Below are 18,324 nucleotides of genomic sequence, written 5' to 3'. Positions count from 1 at the left end.
CTGAACAGCATACAGGGTGGTGTAAGGAAGGACCCGCGTCTTTGATAAAATAGGGGTCTCTCTCCACCTAAGTCCCCTTGGGTTAGATGGCCTTTCTGCAGGCTGCACTGACGCAGCGATGTGTGAGTGACACTCAAGGACAAGAGCAGCTCTCAGCTCCTTAATTCTAGTCCTTCCTCCTCCCTGTCCTCTGGGGCCTGCCCACCCCACCCCACCCCACCCCAGGGCCCATGGGGACCAGAGAGGAACTTAGTACCCTTGGAGTCCAGCTACAAAGTAGAAACTGGAATGCAGTGGTTTCACTTCATCTTCCAAAAGTAGCATAAGTTCTTTGTTTCTAAAGTTTAAAGTAATAAACAGTTGAAGAAAATTTTAAAAATGAAACTGTTAAAAAAAGAAAATAGCAATCACTACATTCTTGTCATCCCTGACCACTGTTAACACTTCAGCATTTTGTCTTCCAGCCTGTTTGTATCTCTTTTTTAAACAAAATTGGGGCCATGCTAGATAGAGTTATATAAAATTCTGAGTTTTTTCATTTAATACTATGAGTGCTTTCCTGTGAGATTAAATCATAATTTAAAAAAATTTAACATGAGTTGTTTTGTTTAATTTACTTGACTAAATTTATATTTGGCATTTAAGTTTTCAGATTTCCAGTGTTCTATCTAATTCTGCAGGGAACATCCTTATACATAAATATTTGTTCATATCTGCTTTTTTTCTGAGTCATTCAGTCATTGAAATTAATGCATCAGAGGGTTTAAAGAATCTAAAGATTTTTGTACATGTTGCCCAATTGTATTCCGGAAAGGTTGCATGCCTTTACTTGAATGAAGCTCTTTGGGACTGGGCTATACTGCCCAGTCTCCTTGAATTTGGATTATTCAGTATTAGGACTGTGATTTCCCCTTCCAAGAAGAAGGCAACAGTAACAAACATTTATGAAACTTACCTGTAAGTGGAGATGTTGAGAATCGAATGAGGAATTGCCACTTCCATCTGACCTGCGGCTGAGAAGTTTGTAGGTGGTTCCTTTGGTTTCTTCTATGTGTCCCTCTTGTTTCAGAAAGAGAGATTCTATGAAAGCCGGTGCAGGCCAGTGACACCATCATGTAAGGAGCTGGCTGACCTCATGACCCGCTGCATGAACTACGACCCCAATCAGAGGCCCTTCTTCCGAGCCATCATGAGAGACATTAATAAGCTTGAAGAGCAGAGTAAGACCTGCCATGTGCTGCTTTAACCCAGCCTGGGGAGAAACAGGAGCCTGGGTGGCAGTCCCTGGCAGTCGCCTGCCTTTCACTCTTATTTTCTTTTCTCTTCTGTTAGATCCAGATATTGTTTCAGAAAAAAAGCCGGCAACTGAAGTGGACCCCACGCATTTTGAAAAGCGCTTCCTAAAGAGGATCCGTGACTTGGGAGAGGTAAGTTACACCCGTGCTTCTTGCTCCTGACGGCAGAGCCCTCCGCCATTCACAGTGCCTCTGTCTGCACATACAGCTTCTCTCCATCCTTTTCATTCTGGGGCCAGGTCCATGAGCGAAAGCACCTTACTGCATTTGGGGGCCACTTTCATCACAAGGAATTGTGTTTTTCTCCATGTGACACCTGGGCAGGGACGGAATGCATGTCACCGCCTGCACGCACGCTTGTCACCACCTGCACGCACGCTTGTGTACGCACACGGGACTCTGGGCAGCTCCCTTGAGAGACTTGATTTTTCTCTACAGGACAGAAGAGAATGGAAAGAGGGATAGATGGGGGAGTAGGTATAGATATGGTGGAATAGGAAAATCCCTGCCTCTGACTTTCCTGAGCATATATATCCTGTAAGCTTCTTTCTTTTTCTCCTGCCCCAAGAGACAGGGTCTGTCTGTGTCCCAGGCTGGAGTGCAGTGGTGTGATCATAGCTCACTGCAGCTCAACTTCCCAGGCTCAAGCAGTCTTCCTGCCTCAGCTTCCTGAGTAGCTGGAGCTACAGGCACATGCCCCCATGCTGGCTAATATTTTTTTATTTTTTCTTGTAGAAATGGGGTCTTGCTATGTTGCCTAGGCTGCTCTGAAACTCCTGGCCTCAAGCAAGGAGGCCTCCCAAAGTGCTGGAATTACAGGCATGAGCCACCATACCCAGCCCTGTAAGGCTCTTTAAAGGAGGGATAGGTTTATTGCACAGAATCCCAAAATAAAATACCAGCTTTTCTTTGTACCTTAAATGGGAGCTTCCAAACAGTTAATTGTGACTAGAGAAGCTACTGAGATTTGTGTCTTTATACAGATGTTCTGTGGTCTGGTTAATGAAACAGACTTGATACATCTCCAGGATCTGCTGTGTGCCAGCCTCTGTGCCAGGCACTGCCAGAAGCATGGCAGCCGTAGTTCCCCCCACCATCCCCGAGGCGTTTCTGTATACAGTGAGTGCATCAGGAGTCAGCTCAGATTAGGGGACTTGGCCACCACTGTCGCTGTCAGGTGGCTTGGGTGGAACCTGATCTCACGTCTTCTAAAGACTCCTCATGCAGTTGCTCTTTTCAGCCACGCTGTGGGGCCTGTCCTGTAATGTGAGCCCAGAACTTTCAGAGAACGGCACAGTTGTCCTGCAGGCCCAGAAATAACCTTCATTTCCTGTGGGTTACATGTTCATGGAAGCTGGGACTGATGAGTTGGTTCATCGTCACCTGCTACTTTCCTTGTCTTAGTAACGGAGGGGACAGATTGTGAGGCCAAGAGAGCATGGGGGCTGTAGCGAGCAGGTACAGTCCAGGTGAGAGGCTTCTGCCTGCAAGGCCAGACGGCGAGAACCCCTGGCCCTCAGGAATGGCTGTGAGCAGCAAGACTTCTCTGTGTTCTGTGGCCTACGCTGGGGCTTCCTTGATAACAGCACATGCATCTTTCCCTCCAGGGCCACTTTGGGAAGGTTGAGCTCTGCAGGTATGACCCCGAAGGGGACAATACAGGGGAGCAGGTGGCTGTCAAATCTCTGAAGCCTGAGAGTGGAGGTAACCACATAGCTGATCTGAAAAAGGAAATCGAGATCTTAAGGAACCTCTATCACGAGAACATTGTGAAGTACAAAGGAATCTGCACGGAAGATGGTATGTTGTGCAAGGCCGGGGTCTGGTTTAAAGATTTGGTGACTGTCTGGGGTCATGAAGACCAGTGCAGAACACGCAGCCCGTGGCCTTATCTGGGCAGCTGACATGCTAGCTGGTGGTTCCCACACTCTCAAGGCTTCCAAGTCATATGTACTGTCAAATCCTTCAGCAGCTGCAGGGCTCCTGAGGAGGCCACCCAGGCCCCCTCCATCCAGGGGCTGGTTCCAGCACTGTCTCTCCACGTCACTTGCACTTATGCCTTATGAAACTGATTCCTACTCCACCTTCACCCACTTCCCTGTTCTGATCCAATACTAGCTGTCTAAATCAAAGTGGCAAGTAATATTTACTAATAACTGTATCTTATTTGCAAGCCAGTATCTACTCATGGTAGTGAAATTGACAGCTGATAATTTTTGAAAATGATCATTTGCCTGTGGTTTACAGAGCACTCTGACTGTTATCTCAGTGAGTGCTTATGCCTGTGAGGTAGGTACACCAGTGTTACCATCTCCATTCGCTGTTGAGGATCCTGAGGCATAAGAGGTCAGGTAACATGCCTGTGAGGAAGGGGTGAAGCTGACATCACTTCAGGGCCTCTGTCTCAGATCCTGTGCCCTTCCTTGCCTCTCCCACGGTTCCCTCATTTGGCAGCCTCAGACTGATGGGTGTTTTTTCTAAACAGGAGGAAATGGTATTAAGCTCATCATGGAATTTCTGCCTTCGGGAAGCCTTAAGGAGTATCTTCCAAAGAATAAGAACAAAATTAACCTCAAACAGCAGCTAAAATATGCCGTTCAGATTTGTAAGGTAAAAAAATAAATAAATAAATAAAGATAGCATGTTATAGATTCAGACATCAGGCGCTCTGTCCTGGGTAATTGGTTTGTAATTTGACTCCAAGCAGGAAAGTTTATGATAATTATACTAAGTTTGTCTTTCTCTGCATTATTTAGATGAAAAGTCCGTCTCTACTAAGAAAGTCAATGGATTTAAATATGGTTGTTTTAATGTATATTTCTTTGAATCAGTTTGGTCTTAATATTCTTGCATAAAAGTCAGAACCAAAAAAATTGTCAGTGATATATGAATGAAATGACATTTCTATTTTCTCTGATGAAGTGATAGATAATACAATCTAAAGTGACTTTATCTATGTGCTTGACTTTTACTTCTCTCTCTCAGGGGATGGACTATTTGGGTTCTCGGCAATATGTTCACCGTGACTTGGCAGCAAGAAATGTCCTTGTTGAGAGTGAACACCAAGTGAAAATTGGAGACTTCGGTTTAACCAAAGCAATTGAAACTGATAAGGAGTATTACACCGTCAAGGATGACCGGGACAGCCCTGTGTTTTGGTAACTGAATCAAACCGCCAGGTTTTATCAATGCGTCATAGAGTTTACAGTTTTGATAGGCCCTTTCTGGCTATATTAATGTCTCTCATTCCTCTGGCCTGACTCAAGATTAGAGAAGGTTTAGAACATTTGGAATTGATTGATATTTATCTTCAAGAAACACACCTTTCCAGCTGTTTCATTGAAAGCAGCCTATATAAATGCCTGAGCTTCATATAACACCGTCTTCCAAGGAATGAAAGAAGTCTAACCACCAGCTCAACATTCCCAGCTTCCCAGGAGAGGGCATTCATCTGATGCAGTTCTTAAAACTGTGAGCAGGTGAAGGGGATCTAGTTCCTTTCTTAAACACATCCATGCAGAGGGAAGCTGTAGGACAGAGTGGGCATTGCAGATTCAGGGAACTCCTGGACAGAGCAGAGCAAAACCTGGGGGAGACCTGGCTGTCTCTCATGAATCACCAGAGGCCCCCAGGTTAGAAGAGCACACACTGGCTACAACCACGTCTCAGCCAGGAACACTGTCCAAGGGAGAGATTGCTTACATCTCTACTACACCCTGCCACATAACCAGTCAGCACTCCCCTAGGTGCATCCTACATGGACACAAACATAGACCTCTCCCACTTATGGAGCCTAAACGTCTTCATTCATTCATTTAAGGAAATGCATCAAGGTCCTGCTTTGTGCCAGTACGGGAGATATGGTGAACAAGTAGGCCGAGTTTAGAGTTGAACAGGCTAGGCAGCCAATGGCATAGAGCAGGAAACATACAGAACGGGTCGGGCTTGGTTTTCTGGAAGTCATGAGTATTCAGATGAAACCTGAAAGATTCATGTGGGTTTAGACAGATGGTTGCAAGACAGCATGCATGACTAGGAAGAATGAGACGAGCAGTTGATTTCCCAGGAACTGAAAGTCAGTGAGGCTGGATCATGGAATAGGTTTGCAGGAGGAAGCTTGAGTCACGGAGCTGGGACTTCATCTCAAGAGCAGTGGGATGCTGCTGGAGGGTTTAAGGATGGAGACTTTGTTTTAAAAAGACCACCATTGAATGAAGGGAACAAGATTGGAGCCAGGGAGTCTGATTTGGCTGCTTCAACAGCTCAGGCCAGAGCCAGTGACAGCATGAACTAGGACAGTGTCTGGGATAGTGACAGTAGGATTTGAGAGAAGTGAGTAGGTTCAAGGAGTATTTAAGGAGATTGGGTGCAGTGGAATGCCTTCATTTTTGGCTTGGGCAAGTGGGTGTCATTCAGCAAAATAGGTAATGCTGGAAGAGGATTGGGCAGTGACGCCACATTGGGCAGTGAGGCCACTGGTATCTCATTTTGAGCCTGCAGGCAATCAGACCTGGAGCTCATCATTACATGGCCACCTCCTCCCGTACCCTGAGAGCATGTTCTCAGTGAAATGAAGAGCACAGACTTGTGGTATTTTAGGGCAGATGCGTGCTACCGGAGAGCCTGTAAAGGATGCTGTACTATAGGTCAGATATGCACCATAGCAGCTTATACATGATACGTGTAAAACATCATCCACACTCAGATGCTTTATTAAATTATAAGAAAAACCAAAGAGGTGATTTTTCAGTTATCCTGTAATGTCAGCTGGAATGTGCCTCCCAGGAAATGAAGTTTTGTGTTCTGCTTCCTTTCAAGGTATGCTCCAGAATGTTTAATGCAATCTAAATTTTATATCGCCTCTGACGTCTGGTCTTTTGGAGTCACTCTGCATGAGCTGCTGACTTACTGTGATTCAGATTCTAGTCCCATGGCCGTAAGTCCTCCTTTTCTCTTCATTTGAATCCAGTACCCATTTAAAATGTGTCCATCCCTCTGCTTGGTTAACTTTTGTTTTTAAATGGAATCCAATCAATGTATTATAATGGAAAGTGTCACTTTCCCACTTAACTTGGGTTGCTACTTGACAGTTATTTGTGGATCTCTCAAGTCTTGCTTTCACAATGAGCCCAGAGTTCCATAGGATGGCCTTGACTCTCAAGGATCTTATCTGTGTAGAGATAAGCGGCAGTTTTATGGGAAAATGAGCAAGTTAAGTGGGGTAGCATTGGGTAGGGACCAGCCTTGTCTGCGCCTCCTTCATTCCTAAATCAGATCATTTTCTTGGGACAGACTCCTTGACCAGCACAAGGAGTGGTTGGTAGAGTCTAAGACATTGGTTAGAGACAGATCATTGAAAGCTAATAAGGATTTTGGATTTTTATTTAAAGTTACTAAGGGGAAAAGCCTTTTTATTGCTACTTAAATTTCCAGTTGATTGTAGAAATTTCACCTTAATCTGTTTGGCATTTATGTAAATACATGCAAAGTTAAACGTTTTGTTTGGTTTTATTTTATATAGTTGTTCCTGAAAATGATAGGCCCAACCCATGGCCAGATGACAGTCACAAGACTTGTGAATACATTAAAAGAAGGAAAACGCCTGCCGTGCCCACCTAACTGTCCAGATGAGGTATCTGTGAGCCACATCACAGTAATAACACTCCATTTCTATTATGTTTTCGCAGCTTGAGTTATCCAGAAATGGGTAGAGGGGAAAGCGAGGAAGTGATGCAGTGAAGTCCTATAAAATAGTTTTCTGAAGCTGAATTTCACATAAGATAACTGAGAAATCGCCTTTGGGGATAGATGATAGCCACCAGTTAGGTTCAGAGCAAGGATTCCCTCCAAAAGCCGGCCCCTCTTTATCCACTTGCTTGCCCCAGAGGGACAGGTTTTGGTGTAGCCTTAGTGTGACAAATACATATAATTGCATTTTTTGTGTGTAAGTTAGTTTATCCCACTTATTAGTAGCATTTATGGTATGTATTCAGTTTTCTAAGTGAATTGAGCCCTTTAATACTAAAAACTCTTGAGACTGCGTAAGATACACTGAACAGTATGAGTCAGAGAGTGAGGCAGCCAGTCTGGAAAGTTTAAGTCTGAACTGAGATTCAGCTTCACTCTCTTAACTGGTTTACAGGAATGACCTGGATTTTACTGCAGTCAGTCAACCCTTGAGCTTCTCAAATGTTAAAATACTATTTATGAACTAGAGTTGTATCCCATTTTCTGTGTTTTAAACTGTTCAAACACTCGTTTTTCTGGTCTTTAAGGAGAAGTCATTAACATTTCCAAAATTATTTTCTTACTCTTGATGTTTCTATATATTTTTTAAAGTTCCCAAATCTAACATTTTTACTGTTACTTCTTTCTTTTTACAGGTTTATCAACTTATGAGGAAATGCTGGGAATTCCAACCATCCAATCGGACAAGCTTTCAGAACCTTATTGAAGGATTTGAAGCACTTTTAAAATAAGCATGAATAACATTTAAATTCCACAGATTATCAGGTCCTCCTCCCACAACAAATGCCCAAGCCATCTTTAAAAAATTTGTAACGAAAAAAGTTTGTGTTCTGTCCAAAAAAGTCATTGAACTCATACTTGAGTACATATACGTATATAAGGCACACTGTAGTGCTTAATATGAATAAGGAGTTCCTCTTTACATTTGGTGCCAGTAACTTAGTGACACGTAATAGCAACCAAAATATTTGAAAGCACTTAAGCACTCCTCCTTGTGGAAAGAATACGCCACCATTTCCTTTGGCTAGTTCACCATCACAACTGCATACCAAAAGGGGATTTTTGAAAACAAGAGGAGTTGACCAAAATAATGTCGGAAGATGATTGCTTTTCCCTGCTGCCAGCTGATCTGAAATGTTTTGCTGGCACATTAATCATAAAGACTGATGGACCTAGCCCTCAGGTTTCAGTATCTATACAGTACTAGACCATGCATTCTTAAAATATTAGATACCAGGTAGTATATATTGTTTCTGTACAAAGATGATTGTATTCTCTCACCAGTAGGACTTAAACCTGTGAGTTGTTTCTCCAGTGGCTTAGCTCCACCACTAGCACCCGTTTTTGAGAAAACTGGTTCTACACGGGGGGATAGCCGTGGAATAGATGATTTGCTGCATGTTAATTCTCGAGAACTAAGCCTGTGCCAGTGCTTTTCTAAGCAGTATATCTTTAATCAGAACTCATTCCCAGAGCCTGGATGCTATTACACATGCTTTTAAGAAATGTCAGTGTATGTCCTTTTATAACTCTACCACTTTGGAGCAAGCTATTCCAGCATTGGTTTTGAATGCTGTATGCAAGCAGTCAGGACACCACGTACGCTGCACTGTTCTTACAGTGTTTCCATACTTACCACCGATCTACAAGGATTGATCCCTGTTTTCACCATCACCCTATGGTGCAACACCTGAAAGGAAAGACCCCACTAGAGGCACTAATGAACTTCAGGATCCACTAGACAGTTTTCAGTTTGCTTGGAGGTAGCTGGGTAATCAAAGACGTTTAGTCACTGATTCAATGTGAACTATTAAGGCCTTTGTGACCAAGAGGAGTCTGAAAATCTTATGCTGTTTAGTATTTGTTTGATATTCTTACTTTTCACCTGTTGAGCCCAAATTCAGGATTGATTCAATGGCAGCAATAAAGTTGCCATTTAAATTTGTTCATAGCCTACAACACCAAGGTCTCTGTGTCAAACCTGTGGCCACTCTATATGCACTTTGTTTACTCTAAATAAATATACTAAAGACTTTACATGCATATGCCTTTTAATATTAAGATTTCATTTTCAAAGCATTTCAAACAATTTGCTAACATAGAAAAATAACAGTATAGTTTTGGGGGGAGGAGAGGGTGGTTTATGGTCCTTATTACTAACAAACACCAAGTGATTTGCACTTCATTATTGGGCCCAGTGATAATGGGACGCAGGCCAGTATGGATGGCATGTCCACTGTGCCGTAGTCCAGACACCTTTGTTTTACTTCCTTCAACCTCTTCCTGCTTTCACTTTGCAGCTCTGATGCAAAATTCACCATCTTTCCTTTCTTCTGTTTGCACTATAGTGGAGGTGTGACTAAGCACTGAAGAGGCTGAATGCAACAGGAAAATAGGAAGGAGAAGTGCAGGGTGTGAAAAACCCATTAGTCATCTGCTGTATAACTGGATGATGCCTAATTTTTATCAGTTATTTATAGGTAGTATACTTAGAAATTACCTTAAACTTTGTAGCTGTCATTTTCCAACAGAAGCTAGTATATGCAATAAATTAGACCAAGTGAAATTCTTTACAAAGCATACAACATATGTACCAATTCTAGACTTCATAATTAAAACAAGATATCCACATCATAGTTAAAAATAGCAAGTCCCCAAAGTGACAAGATATTTAATGATCTGACTTCAAAAAGCACAGGATAGAGATCCCAAATGCCCTATCAATTAATTACAGTCTTACAACAATAAACAAACTTAGAAATTTCTAGATGGCAAAAGGTTTCTCATGCATTTAATACCAAGGTCTTCAAGAAATGGTGATGTCAAAAGTCATATTCCGTAAAGATAAAACTTCTTTCACAAGTAAATTGTGTTAAACAACTGATTTTTCACCCTAATACACCATCAAAGAGTGAGAGAGCAGAGAGTGAGGTATAGCGTATTAGCTCAGAGTGGTTATGCATACTGTGACTCCTTAAGACTCCATCAGCAAGTGCAGTATTGACTGCTTTACTATATTGTGGAAATAGGGCATTTAGTGATCAAAATAGGCCCCATTCTAGTCATTAGATCATTACTAGTATATGGTATGAAAGGAGCACAGAAACCCATGGTCCTTTCCACCTACAAGTCTGTCTCAAAGGCTAAAAGGTCTGTCTTTAGGTGAATGAAAAGGAATAGTTGCTATTAGAATTAGTGCTATTAGATCAGGGATCAGCAAACACTGTGTATAAATGGCCAGAGAGTCAAAATTTTAGGCCATATGGTCTTTGCAGGCCATACAGTCTCTCTTGAAGCTAATCAGTTCTGCCATTGTAGCATAGGCGTGCCACAGACAACACGTAAATGAATGAGCATGGCCACGTCCCAATAAAATTTTATTTATGGACACTGAAATCTCAATTTCATATAAATTTCACGTCATAAATTTTCTTTTTTCCTCCAACCATTTAAAAATGTAAACATTAGTCTTAGCTTGCAGGCAGCACAAAAGCGGGTGGTAGACCAAATGTGGCCCAAGGCTATAGTTTGCCAACCCCTTTATTAGATCGCCAAAGCTACTTTTCTTAAAATACCTTCTCTTTTTCACAGAAGGTATAAATGGTAAACAACATCTTAAAGCATCGGTAGTACTGGATACCTCTGACATCACTGTCACTCTCTTACTGGGTTTAATTTTGCGTGGCTGGTGTGTGGGTGCAATTGAGTGTGCATGTAGAGCATCTTTATAATATTACCATCAGCACATTTGGTACTTGCACCCTTGTAGTTCTAGGAAAAGTCTTAAAAATCTAAAAATGCAATTCTAGGGTAAGTAAATTGAAATGCACGTTGGCTTATAGGAAACTCATTCTTCTAAGGCTCGGGAAACAGCACTGCTTCCCATTTATTGCTTCAAACTTGTATATATGGTGTCAAAATTATTCCCAGTCCTCAAACAAAGAATATTGGAACATTGTTAGTTTCTCCAATGGATTGTAAGTTAGCACACTGATTAAGATGCATCTGACTCTAGTGGAAAATGTCCTCAATAGATGTCTCTTCTTATTGCTATTTTTTATTTGGCATTTCTGCCTGCTGCACAACACAGTTCCTTCTGGGAAATTATAAACCCGTATTTAAAGGATATGGCTAGTTTGAATGAAGTTAAGGCAGCGATGAACAGCAGAGATACTGCAGAGAACCTTAGGGGGTTATTAGAAGAGAGCTTAACTCAGTACACTCGCTTCTTTTTTAAGTAAGTTTCCATGTAATATGCTCCTGTGCCCTGAGAATGCTGGTCAACACATTCCACTGAACCACCTTCTGGGGCAGAGATGAGATATGATGAGCCTCGCTTTTCATTTCTTAAAGATGACACCTATGAGAAAATAAAATTACAGCTAGTTTTAAAATCTAAAGTTGGCTTATTCATTAAAGATATTTATAAGAAAAGCATTCTACTTTGAGTTGGTAAATACAGAATAACAGGATAAATACCCAAACTCTCAAAAAATACACAACCCCTTTGTTAAATAAGACTTTTAAATTTCTGTATCAACATCACCTTTGGAACTTCTGCAGGACACACACAAACCAGTCTCAGCACCTTCACTCCCAACCCCAACATTCTGGGAAAAGAAAAAAATGAGGCCACTGCATGCAGTTGCTTCTGCTGATCACAGCCAGTTAAACCCACGGAATCAGAATATCAACACCGAATGTCAATCAAGCTGCATACTGAATTAGATGTTAAGTGTGCCTGTTGACAAGAGGAGTGGTGAGAGAATAAATCAGTAGGTATAGAAACTGACAAATGACATCAAGGAAAACAGGGTACATTCTAGAGAGCAATGGGAAACTCAAGAGCTTTGGTCTCCACAATAATCACCTGGTGAGCATATTAAAATGCAGATTTTCAGGCACCATCCCAGAGATTCTAACCTGAAAGTGGGCTGAATGTCCTCACAAGCGGTCACGGTGATAGCACAGTAAATCAGATGGTGTAGCACTGCTCAGCTTAATGCCTCTTAGTTTTAGCTTTTACAAAAATAAGTGCAACAAGCTTATCAAAGCAGAATTATGTGACTTAATATGCAAGAACTTAGAAATGACTGATGAGTAAAGCTTCCAGCAACACACAGGAGCCTTCTCACGTTGCAATTAAAACTGCAATTATTTTTGAACCAACAACAGTCACAAATTTTAAAAGTGCAGCCAGCCTCAGAGGGAACAGATGATACGTCTCTCTCAACTCCTTGCTAAAGTAGTTCTCACTGGTCCATGTTAGGAAGAGGGATGACCAGACTTTGTCCTCTGGTACTTCATTTCAATGTGGCTTACCGTGGGGACAGGCCGATACAAAGCGTCTTCACACAAGCCAGTGTAAAGGAGTGAAGCTGATGGGCAAAGAATCTGGCTTGAATTTCTGCCTCGACTTTTTTTTTCCTAGTAGTAAAGTATATCTGGGGTTTGTGCTGGAATATGTTGGAAGGGAAGCAGGTGAGAGGGTAGATGAAAGGAGACCGGCCGTAAGTTGATAGTTGTCGAAGCTGAGTTGATGGTGACAAGGGGTTCAGCCCTAGAGAAGGGCTGCGGCACCACACAGCTTGCTCACCTCTTAGGCGGAGCCTCTGCCCCAAAAACCCTTCCTCCCAGTGTCCAGACTCTTCATTATTCTCTCCAGCTGCCTTCTTCATTAGGGCCCCTTTGCTGGTAGGTGATCTTTCTGAACGTTGAACCCCAGCCACTAACACCGTCAGACCTTACTTCAGGTATAAAGAATTCTTTTTAGCAGCTTTCCTCCTCTTGTAAGTCATCAGTCCATTCTATAAATAGATTTTCCAAAGACTGGGGGAGGGAAGCAGACAGTTCACTCTGGGATCTGGGATGCTCCTGCTCTTCTCACCCACCTTCCCCAATTCTCGCCATGTAATTATCTATTCTTTCGTGTCTTGGCATGCAGCAAAGCAGCAGCCTGGGTTTCTGTCTTTCTATACCATCTTCACTGTCAGAAGCCAGATAGGAAATTTATTTCATTCTTTTATTCAAAGGGCTTCCCAATGGTGCTACACCATTCACAGAACCAACTGAGACCTATGAGATCAGCAAAAAACTTCACTGAGCAGCACAGGAAAATATTAGAACAGGAAATGAAAGTGGGTGTCACTCATTTTACAATAAAGACAAAGCCTGCAAACATTACGTTGAGTAAAATAAGACATTCAAAAAGAGACAGACATGGTATGATTACACTAATGTGAGATATAAAAGTTAGTCCCAGTTATAAAAACAGAAAGTCAAATAATGTTCTCTTCAGGAGCTGAGGGAGAGAGCGGGAAAAGTACAGTTTATCATCAGAATTTTTGTAAAGTGAAAATCTAGAGACCTGTTGCAAAATAATGTAAATATACTGACCATTACTAAACTGTACACTTAAATATTTAATAGTAATTTTATGTTTTTATCACAATTAAAATTTTAAACCTTAAAAAAAAGAAAATGGGTTTCACTACAGCCCGTGTGATACTGGGAGAAAGGTAATCCTTCTGATATGCCCTAACAAAGATATCTAACTTCTAGTCTAAGGACTGGTGAATGGGGAATGATGATTTAAAATTTTGAAACAAAGCTCAATGCTCTGGGAGAAATAAATTCCTACATAAGAACCACCACCACCACCACAACAAAACACAAAAGAGGGAAAGAATATAAAGTTAGCAAATATTTTTCCTTCTATTTTGTATTTGCAGGATATAGACATCCATTCCTTCATAAGTTATCTATTGCGGGCACTGGGTTTGTGTGCTATGAGGTTTACCCGGATGAATGAAACTTGGACTATGCCCTCCCATAGCTCATATCCTAGGAGGGGAAGGAAGAGGAATGCAAAACGTAATTCTAAAAGGGGACTTCCACTTTGACAAAAGAGAAATAGAAGTGAAGTGCTAAAGCTTTTCACAGACAAGGAAAATGGGGGAGGGGGCCTGAAAGGTACGGGCACTAGTTTCATGGATGAGATGGCATCTGAGTTAGGATTTGGAAGTGAGGTCATATATGGACATGAGGAGACAGGCAGTGACCCTTCCAGGAGAAAGGCAGGGCCTGTGCGAAGGCAAATGGCAAAAAAGCCAGGCCTGTGATGGTAGCAGCTGGCAGGCAGAAGAGGGCAGTGGCAAATGAGGTTGAAAAATGAAGCTGGCCTCAGTTATGGAGGGCTGGAATGCCAGGCTAAGGACTATAAACAGGACCATACCCTTGATCTTGGAATATGGCAAGATTAATAAGCAGGGTAAAAAGTATGGCAATGGAGACAGGCATTATTAGGTTTCACCAGGAGGCTACTGAACTTCTCCCTTCACATGCATGTGAGCAAACACACACAGATTACATGTGATTTAAGACTTGATTTAAAATTTAGCATGAAACTTACAGATGAGACAGAACAAAGTGGTATACTTAGAAAATCTGAAAACATTTTTTTTTTTTTTTTTTTTGAGACGGAGTCTCGCTCTGTTGCCCGGGCTGGATTGCAGTGGCCAGATCTCAGCTCACTGCAAGCTCCGCCTCCCGGGTTCACTCCATTCTCCTGCCTCAGCCTCCCGAGTAGCTGGGACTACAGGCGTCCGCCACCTCGCCTGGCTAGTTTTTTTTTTTTTTGTATTTTTAGTAGAGACGGGGTTTCACCGGGTTAGCCAGGATGGTCTTGATCTCCTGACCTCGTGATCCCCCCGTCTCGGCCTCCCAAAGTGCTGGGATTACAGGCTTGAGCCACCGCGCCCAGCCTATGAAAACAATTTTGATGAGCATTTATGCTTTGAATACTAAACAAAAGGAAGACCTTGAGAGAAGTTGTAATATTCTAGTTTTACAAGTCTAATATTCAGGTGGAAATCAAATAAACACAACAGTCATTTCAGAGGACTTCATCTTTAGCAGGGTCTTTTTTAGGGTTGGCTGAAACCACTCTATGAATAGTTTGCACCCAGTGGTTCCATTCTGTACTTTGGAAGTACAATCCAAGTCTAATACTTCCTTATCAGAATGGGCATAACTTCAACGGAGGCCCCTCACTCTCGTGCCCCTGGGCAATCCTACTATATCCCCACCCTACCCTGCCCACTTATCTCCCCTCCCCTAAGTGACTATTTCAAGCCTTCTCTTTTCTCGAAGCTCTAGCAATACACCCTCATCTTCACTCTCAGCTGATGCTTTGCTTTCTATTTCACCAAGAAAACAAAATCGAAAGAGAAATCTTAAGACGCACAGTGACTGACTCCTGGTCTCTTTACTTACCCTCACTTCCTTGGTGATCTCATCCAATTTCATGCAATTCTCAATTATAGCAATTTACAGGAATGTGATGGTTCTCAAATATATACCTCTGCCCATAACTCTCCCCTCACCTCCAGACTTGTATAATGAACACCAATAGGGGAACATCTTCACTTAGGGATCTTACGTCTAAAACGTACCCATAAACCTTGCTCCACCCACCCAGTCTTGCCCATCTCAATCAGTAACAAATTCATTTTTCTAGGCCAAAACTCTTGGGGCCTTGGCTCCTCTCTTACCCTCGTATACCCCATTGACTCCACCTTCCAAAAAATGTCTCCAGTCCAGCCACATATCACTGCCTCTGCTGCTTCCAGGCTTGTCCAAGTCAGCATTTTTACTTGAATTGTACCACAGCAGCTTCCTAACTGACCCTGCTATGTTCTACATTCATTATTTAACACAGCAGCTAGACATATTAAACTATAAATACAGTCAATTATCCCTATACTCAAAACATTCCAATGGCTTTCTATCTTAGAGTAAAAGCCAAAGTCCTTACAAGGGCCTAAAAGGTCACAAACTATCTGTGTGCTCTGCCTCCCCCACCCCACTGTGACTTCATCTCCTATTCTCCACTTTGCTCCCTCCTCGTCTGCCCTAAAGGTTGCCTGCTGTTCCTTTAACAGACCAAGCATGTTTCTGCCTCAGAACCCCTGCACTTGCTGTTCCCTGTCCCTGGAATGCACTTTACATAGATATTCATGTAGCACACTCCCTAAAGCTCTGGTCTTTGCCCAAGAATCAGTTTTACAATGAACCCTTCCTTGACCACATATTTAAACTCCAAGTCTTCCCAGACACTCTTTAGCCTTCACCTTATTTTCTCTGCAGCGATCACTATTCCTTTTACTAATTATTTTCCTTAAATGTAAGTTCCATTCTTATAAGAATTTTGATGTTTTGTTCATTGCCATATCCCTAGTGCCTAGAACAGTCCTGTCATATAGTAGACATTCAGTATATACTGGTTGAATGAGTAAATGAATACCTTTCAAAAAATATTTTCTAAGCATGCATTCCCAATTCCTTCAGCAAATAGTCATGGGCTATGGTTTCTGACACTCTGGCATGGAAAAACTGGACACCATAATTTACTAGAGCCTACCAAAGCAAAGATTAATGTGCTTCTCACTTTGGGCAGCTACCCTCTCGTCAGAATTTCAAATTAGTTGGCTCTTTTAACTGTTGCTCACCAATCTAATCTTTTGCACACATCTACTATGAAACCCATTCTCTACGCAGTTGCTATTTTATCTTGGATTTTAAAAAAATTATTTTCTTTCTTTTATTAAAGCAAATCTTTTTGTTTTCATGTAAATGTAGACTTTCTTTTATCCCATTCATTTCCAAGTGAATGTAGAAACAGAATGTCACCATATCATTTGCTGACTGCCAGTTTACTACTTACAATGTATCTTAAGCTCAATTTTTAAGCTCATGTCAATAATTGAACTGGTGGCTAGTTTTCATAGCTCTCATAAGAATTGGGGAAAGGGGAATCTTGACTATCCCTTAGAAGATTCCTTTGGGATATGTTAATGTCAACAGTGAATTCCATTAGGCTCATCTGCTATCAGTCCAATTAAAGGTATTTATTATTGTTCTTCTGAAAAGAATATAAGCATTTAGCAGGCAGTCCTTTAAATACAAAATGAAATTTGTTTTCAGAAAATTCTGCCTCTAGGACTCCTCAGTCTCACCCTTACCTTCAGCTCCACTTCACCTTTTCTAAGTCTTGTCTCTTCAGTGGAGTCAGGTATATGGAGAACCAAAATTGGACTGCACTAGTTCTCCTGAGATCTGAATCAAGCCCCTAATGTCCCTTTCTTATAGCTTCAAGTCCAGCTTTTAGATTTCAGACCTACAGAAACATGAATTAATTTTATTATTTCTGCATTAAACATTTTTAAAATTTTATTTAAAAATATAACTTTCTCCCATTGTTAAAAATGTTTCAAAATCAATATGCTTCATTCTGTGACATTAATGATATAACTAATAAAAAATGTCTCTATCTCATATATACATACATAAATGTTTCCAGTGTTCATATTCATTTTTGCCTCTCAGCTACTTGTCTTTCTTCATATGAATAATGGTTAAGTCCTAACATTGGATTTAACGATTCATCCCCAAAAAGGTATTGCACAGCACTAATTTTTTTTTTTTTGGAGACAGGGTCTTGCTCTGCTGCCCAGGCTGGAGTGCAATGGCGGGATCTCGGCTCACTGCAGCCTCTGCCTCCTGGGCTCAAGTGATTCTCCTGCCTCAGCCTCCTGAGTAGCTGGGATTACAAGCGTGCACCACCACACCTGGCTAATTTTTTGTATTTTCTGTAGAGATAGGGTTTCCCCGTGTTGGCCAGGTTGGTCTTGAACTCCTGACCTTAGGTGATCCACCCACCTCGGCATCCCAAAGTGCTGGAATTATAAGCATGAGCCACCGCGCCCAGCCAAAATACATTTCAATAGCTTGCTTTCCTTAATTCCAGTTTTTAACCAAAATCACTTTTTAAAAGTACTTTCCAACTTATTGTCTAGGGTTAATATATAGATAACCTGTGCTCCCATAATTGTTGTTTAAAGTGGGCTTATGTTTTAAAACATATTTTGTATGACAGGTGTTTGTCACAAGATTCGGATCTATCATGGTCCATACACAAATCCACACAGCATTCATTACATAATATAATGTACTTTTTGGCAAGTCGGCCTGCATTGTTTGACCACTGGGTGGCAGCATTAGGCTCTGTATGAAAGGACCAAGCATTTTCAAGGTCTTTTGTTCATTTTTCTTTCCTCTTCCCTCATCACATCATCTCATCATATATTCTGTGGTTGATTCCCTGAAACAGGCAGTCAGCCTCCTGGCAGGGGAGATCCCTGGAATCAGGGCAACACAAGAACACACTGTGCAAGCAGATAACACTGCTGTGCTGCATGCTGGACAACTGCCACGTATGGCA

At 41.7% G+C, this 18,324-nt stretch overlaps 2 protein-coding genes across 9 annotated transcripts in view; one reads left to right on the top strand and one right to left on the bottom strand.

The window, feature by feature from the left end:
- Nucleotides 1-9,080, top strand: part of JAK1 (Janus kinase 1) — a 133,520-nt gene extending 124,440 nt beyond the window's left edge. For 3 of the 7 annotated variants that reach the window (XM_033225157.1, XM_033225161.1, XM_033225162.1), the window contains 8 exons: nt 1,070-1,220; nt 1,333-1,427; nt 2,903-3,095; nt 3,781-3,905; nt 4,281-4,453; nt 6,114-6,231; nt 6,817-6,927; nt 7,679-9,080. In XM_033225157.1, the coding sequence (XP_033081048.1) occupies nt 1,070-1,220; nt 1,333-1,427; nt 2,903-3,095; nt 3,781-3,905; nt 4,281-4,453; nt 6,114-6,231; nt 6,817-6,927; nt 7,679-7,774 (1,062 nt within the window). In that variant the 3' untranslated portion in view covers nt 7,775-9,080. The remainder of the gene's footprint in view (nt 1-1,069; nt 1,221-1,332; nt 1,428-2,902; nt 3,096-3,780; nt 3,906-4,280; nt 4,454-6,113; nt 6,232-6,816; nt 6,928-7,678) is intronic. The other 4 variants (XM_033225160.1, XM_033225158.1, XM_033225159.1 and 1 more) reach the window with 2 other exon arrangements.
- The window catches only part of RAVER2 (ribonucleoprotein, PTB binding 2), a 93,125-nt gene continuing 83,877 nt past the window's right edge, over nt 9,077-18,324 (bottom strand). Inside the window, exon 12 of one of the 2 annotated variants that reach the window (XM_033225164.1) lies at nt 9,077-11,403. In XM_033225164.1, coding sequence (XP_033081055.1) covers nt 11,257-11,403 — 147 coding nt within the window. In that variant the 3' untranslated portion in view covers nt 9,077-11,256. The remainder of the gene's footprint in view (nt 11,404-18,324) is intronic. The other variant, XM_033225165.1, reaches the window with a different exon arrangement.

The sequence above is a fragment of the Trachypithecus francoisi genome, unplaced genomic scaffold (genome assembly GCF_009764315.1).
Source record: "Trachypithecus francoisi isolate TF-2019V2 unplaced genomic scaffold, Tfra_2.0 Lachesis_group12, whole genome shotgun sequence".
Lineage (NCBI taxonomy): Eukaryota > Metazoa > Chordata > Mammalia > Primates > Cercopithecidae > Trachypithecus > Trachypithecus francoisi.
The sequence above is the reverse complement of the archived record's forward strand: the minus strand, read 5'-3'. Positions and strand labels throughout refer to the sequence as shown.